This window comes from Oncorhynchus masou, unplaced genomic scaffold (assembly GCF_036934945.1).
Source record: "Oncorhynchus masou masou isolate Uvic2021 unplaced genomic scaffold, UVic_Omas_1.1 unplaced_scaffold_1321, whole genome shotgun sequence".
Classification (NCBI taxonomy): Eukaryota; Metazoa; Chordata; class Actinopteri; order Salmoniformes; family Salmonidae; genus Oncorhynchus; species Oncorhynchus masou.
In genome coordinates this window covers 168,484-174,483 of record NW_027003077.1, presented here as the reverse complement: position 1 = coordinate 174,483, position 6,000 = coordinate 168,484, and the positions used below count along the sequence as shown (strand labels likewise).

The 6,000-nt window shown below is 44.9% G+C and overlaps 1 protein-coding gene across 1 annotated transcript in view; it reads left to right on the top strand.

Annotated features, from left to right (window-relative positions):
* Nucleotides 1-2,560: 2,560 nt before the first annotated feature.
* LOC135530311 (CREB-binding protein-like) overlaps nucleotides 2,561-6,000 on the top strand; it is a gene marked incomplete at its 5' end in the record, with an annotated part of 46,670 nt that continues 43,230 nt past the window's right edge. The window contains 2 exon segments of the mRNA XM_064958671.1: nucleotides 2,561-2,764; nucleotides 4,068-4,317. Coding sequence (XP_064814743.1) covers nucleotides 2,561-2,764; nucleotides 4,068-4,317 — 454 coding nt within the window.

Here is a 6,000-nt window from a genome sequence, read left to right as displayed (position 1 = left end):
CATCCTGTTTCCTTTGATCATCCTTGAGATGTTTCTACAACTTGATTGGAGGCCGCCTGTGGTAAATTCAATTGATTGGACATGATTTGGAAAGGCAAATACCTGTCTATATAAGGTCCCACAGTTGACAGTGCATGTCAGAGCAAAAAGTAAGTAATGCGGTTGAAGCTCTGACAGGATTGTGTCGAGGCACAGATCTGGGGAAGGGTAACCAAAACAATTCAGTGGCCTCCATCATTCTTAAATGGAAGAAGTTGGAACCACCAAGACTCTTCCGAGATCTGGTCGCCCGGCCAAACTGAGCAATTGGGGGAGAAGGGCCTTGGTCTGGGGGGTGACCAAGAACCCAATGGTCACTCTGACAGAGCTCTAGAGTTTCTCTGTGGAGATGGGAGAACCTTCCAGAAGGATAACATTCTCTGCAGCACTCTACCACTCCATCAGGCCTTTATGGTAGAGTGGCCAAATGGAAGCCACTCCTCTGTGAAAGGCACGACAGCCTACTTGGCAAAAGGCACCTAACGGACTCTCAGACCATTAGGAACAAGATTCTCTGGTCTGATGAAACCAAGTTTGAACTCTTTGGCCTGAATGCCAAGCGTCACGTCTGGAGGAAACCGGGCACCATCCCTACGGTGAAGCATGTTGGTGGCAGCATCATGCTGTGGGGATGTTTTTCAGCGGCAGGGACTGGGAGACTAGTCAGGATTGAGGAAAAGATGAATGGAACAAAGTACAGTGAGATCCTTGATGAAACCTGCTCCAGAGTGCTCAGGACCTCAGACTGGGTCGAAGGTTCACCTTCCAACTGGACAACGACTCTAAGCACACAGCCAAGACAACGCAGGAGTGGCTTTGGGACAGTCTCTCGCCCAGCTGTGGGAGTAAATGGCTTTGACCCAGACACTAATTGTTGTGCCACTGCCCTCCCTCCGTGGTCTTGATCTTCTTTTGAGTTAATTAATGTCTCACTCTTGGTGTTCAGGGCCTTCAACGCATTTTAACAGGCCAAGATTGTATTCAAGCCTTTTTTAATGTCCTTGACTGGACTTGAACCCGATCGATCATCTGTGAAAATAGCTGTAGTGCAACGCTCCCCATCCAACCTGACAGAGCTTGAGAGGATCTGCGGAGAATGGGAGAAGCTCCCCAAATACAGGTGTGCCAAGTTTGTAGTGTTTTACCCGGGAAGACGAAAGACTGTAATCGCTGCCAAAGGTGCTTCAACAAAGTATGGAGTAAAGGGTCTGACTACTTTTGTAAATGTGATATTTTAATATAAACCTGTTTTTGCTTTGTCATTTTGGGGTATTGTGTGCAGATTGATGTGGGGGGAAAAACAAGTCACCATTATAGTATAAGGATGTAACATTAACACAATTAATACTTTCCGAATGCACTGTAAAGGCCTTTGAATGGGGTGTGGCAGTAGGTGCCAGGCGCACCGGTTTGTGTCAAGAACTGCAGCGCTGCTGTGTTTTTCACGCTCAACAGTTTGCCGTGTGTATCAACAATGGTCTACGACCCAAAAGACAATTAGACAACTTGACACAACTGTGGGAAGCATTGGACTAAACATGGGCCAGCATCCCTGTGGAACGCATTTTGACACCTTGTAGAGGCCTTAGCCTGAATTTGTCAGGGCATGTGGAGGGCAAATGAGGTTGCAACTCAATATTAGGAAGGTGTTTCTAAGGTTTGGTAGACTCATTGTAGATGTTTTAAACCTTATTGGTCATATTGGAAGATCAAAATGAGTGTTTTTAAAAATGTATTCTAAAGAGATTGTAGCTGTGCACTTAACTATTCTGTCCATGCCCACAGCAGATCTTGCACCATCCATTGGCTCTGAAATAGTTTCTTTTATGTGTTCAACTCACATTGAAAAGCTAGTCAAGGAGGTTTGATGATGGTAGCAGGATAGATAAATGGATGGGATTTGGCAGCCACTCATGGGTAAATGTTTCTTTCATACCTCTGTTTCCTTATTTGCTGATTTTGGGGATGGCAGTTATAACGATGGAGGGACAAAGACCTGTTGAAATAAGGCACATTGCATCTGACCGCTCTCTCCTATTTTCATCCATTTCAATGAGCTTCTCCACAAGATCCGACATGTATAATCATCTACAAGTAACTTGTAAGACATATATTCGTATCTATACCTAGCCTGTGTTAGGTTTAGGTGCTCCCTTGTTTACTATCACATGTTGTGGTTGAGAGATGGCGTGATTTGGGGAGGCCTTGTAACAGGGGCCACTTCCTCTTATCTCAACCACAGAGAGACAGATGTCAACCGCCAGACCCGCCATTGCACGTCATTCTCCCCTTCTAGACAATCCCCACAGAATCTGTGCTAAAACACCAGGCTCTTTGGTATTGTGTGCAGTAGGAAACCTGTGGCTGGGCTTTGCAATTTCATTTGAACCCAATAGGTTAGTTTCACAGTTTTACAGTCCCAAATCATACATTGTCCTGGTCCTTCTTGACCTGTTTTGAAACTCATGAACAGAGACCCGTTTCACCTCAGAGATGGTCCTAATCCCTTGTCTCTCTGTAGATGGGTATGGCTGGCAGTCCTTTTGGGCAGCAGTACGGTCAGGGCGGGGCCCAGCAGCAGATGGGGGTGAACGCCCAGCAGCAGCTCCGGAACAAGGCAGCCCTTGCCAACAGCCTGCCCCCCTTCCCCAGTGACCTGAAAGGGGCCAACAGCCTGCCCCCCTTCCCCAGTGACCTGAAAGGGGCCAGCAGCATGCCAAACCTGGTAAGTTCCTCCAACTTTGTAGAAAAGGAGAAACGCAAACCTGCGGTAAGTTTACACGATGACCTAAGCGGAGGGTTCTGGGAAAGATCTGTTTCCATTTGGATCTCGAGCCTCTTCGTCTCGCCCCTTAAACAGTTGGAATCCGATAGCTATCTGGGGGCCACAAAAATCAGCTGTGGTCCCCATGCCTTTGTGTTTCAGACTTGTTACCTTACCCCTACCCTCTTGGTGTTCTCACATATGAAAGTACTGACTATACAAAAGATATGTTGGAATCTCCACTCAGTTTATCAGAGGGTTAAGTGAAGCCATCATCATATTAATGTGCACACCTACCTTTCAGATGTTTGAACACTGAAGAGATTAGATTAGGCCCTAGTTAGAGGACTGGTCTCTAAAACCCCTATCATTGACCCCTAGATCCTACGTACTATGAGAGGATTGGTTGAAGCAATACGGTGAAAATTACCCCCTGCCTATCAAATCCTTTCAGATTTAGTCTCATGTAGTGGTCAACTCCCTGAAGTCCATTAGTCTCTGCATTGACTTTGAATAACGCTGCAGTTCCCAATGCCACAGTATTGGAACAATTATTCTGACACATTTCTCTTCCATCTCCAAAAACCAGGCCTGGAATGCAGAATGAGAGATTGTTGGAAGGGGGAAACATTTGTTAAAATGCACTCCACTCAGAATATTGTTGTACAGAGAGAGAGAGAATGAGGGAAAGAGGAAGAGAAAAAGAGAGGGGTCTCTTTCAAGGCACTGAGTAAATACTGCATGCAAATCTCTCTCCCAGGAACAGGAAAAGGGCCTAATGAACTCATTACAGAGGAAATAGTTGTGTTTCTATTTTGGTTAAAGGTTAATGGAGTCTTATGTGAAATAGTTGGATGTTTACCAGGCCTTTTGGGGGGGGATTTTCTTTCTTTTTGATTCATTCACTGGCTGCCTCCCATTATTCTGTCTGGGAATCGTTCTTTCTCTGTTCACCACTCTTCCCCGCAGCCCTCCGCTCTTTGTCTTTCTCACACAAATGTTTTCCCCCTCTTTCTCCCTAATCAAACCTCACCCCGTTGATCTCGGCATAAATGCGTTGTAGATCAGCTTTTATTTTTCAAATTGTGAAAGTAATGTACTTGTATAAGTAGGCTTAATTACAGGGATTGGGTGATTCCATTTCAATATAAACGGTTCAGGGATCCAATTCAAGCAACCCAGTTCCAATTCAAGTAATTGGGTTCAAGCTAAGTTTAAAATAAATCCAGTCTGCCTCACTTATTTGTTGCGTTTCCCTCCCAAGGCCCAGATGCAGCAGGTATCCTCCATGGTCCCTGGTGGTGGGGTGTCTGCAGCGACGGCGAGCCACACGGCCGACCCAGAGAAGCGCAAGCTCATCCAGCAACAGCTGGTCCTGCTGCTCCACGCCCACAAGTGCCAGCGGCGGGAGCAGGCCAATGGGGAGGTGCGGGCCTGCGCCCTGCCACACTGCCGCACCATGAAGAACGTCCTCAACCACATGACCCACTGCCAGGCCGGCAAGTCCTGCCAGGGTGAGTGTCTGGGGAAGGGGTTGTGGGTTGGTTGCTGGGTGTTGGGGGACTGAGCCTGTGTGAATATGATTGAACACACACTCGTTAATGTCCAACGGGATATCAGCTTTACTCCATTTAATGTAAGAGACATGTATATCTTCTGCTGTTTAGAAGGCTTTAGTATGTTGATTGACGTTGAAGTCAAGTTGGTTACCTTTCTCTGTGCTGCTGTGTCCAAAGTCCCTCTCTCCTCCTTCTCCATGGCTCCATCTGAATTAGGATGCCAGGAATAGCAGAAAGAATATCTGCTCAACTACTTCTCAACCGTATTGGAGGAGAAGGTTGAAGGTCCCTGCCCTCTGACCTTCTCTGTGTGTTTTGAGGAGGAAGTGAAGAGAGGATTTGCAGAATTGAGGAAAGATTCATTTGGAAATAACCATTGTCTTCCATTCCCTCCCTCCTGTTTGCCCCGGTGACTGACTGAAATCCTGCTCCAGCCTATATTAATAGTGAGGACACCAGCAGCTATAAATCCCGGGGCTTGTTTTAAAAGCCTGTCTGGGTGCTTAGGCCTAATGTAAATACTCGAGTGGCTTTAGTCTCCACACTGAGTCTGTCTGTGGGTGGCTACAGCGCTTTCCTCCCGCCCCGTGCTGCTCGGGACATTAAAGGGTGTCTCGGTCGATGGCCTCTGACTTTTAACCCCTGAGTTGCCAGTCATATTGGTAATGTGTTTTAATGGCTATGGGGTCAAATGAGGATATATGATGTTCTCGGTCTCATCCGGTTTTAGTTGGGTTGTGCTGTTTACGTGTTTTTAAAATGGCTTATATTAGTGATTATTTGTTTAAATGGCCTTGTTGTTGTTTGGGTTTGCCGGTTCCAATGTTGTATTTGTTTTAACATTTTGTGGTGTAATATCTCACGTACCTACTAGCCCTGTGGGATAGCCCGCTAGCAATTCAAATAAATAATTGTAACATTTATGGATAAACTAAATGACTTAAATGTAAATGTAAATTTATCTTATATCTTATATCATTTAAAAGCTTAAATTATTGTTAATCTAACTGCATTGTCTGATTTTACAGTTGGCTTTACAGCGAAAGCATACCATGCAATTGTTTGAGGACGATGCCCCACAACATATTTTTCAACCAGCACAGGCTTCATGAAATCACAAATGGCGATTTAAATAAATCGCTTACTTTTGAAAATCTTCCTCTGTTTGCAATCCCAAGGGTCCCAGCTACATCATGAATGGTTGTTTTGTTAGATAAAATCTTTCTTTATATCCCAAAAGGTTTGTTTCGTTGGCGCCATCGATTTCAGAAATCCACTCTTTCAACATGCAACTCCACTCTTTCAACAGACAAAGGAATCCAAAGAGCTACCGATAAAACTTTGTTCAAACAAGTGAAACTACATTTCTATTTAATCCTCAGGTACACTAAAATGTAAATAAACTATAATTTTTCATACAGAAAGAAGTTTTTTCAATAGAAAAGTGGAATTGGCAGGTGCGTGTCCTCTGTCTCGCGCGAACAAATTGATTTTCCACTGAGACTCTGTGCTAAAACTCCTAATTCTTACTCATTTTGTAAGAAACAAGCCTGAAACCTTGAACAAAGACAGTTGACATCTAGTGGAAGCCATAGGAATTGAAATCTGGGAGCTAGAATTGCATAGGACCCATAGCTT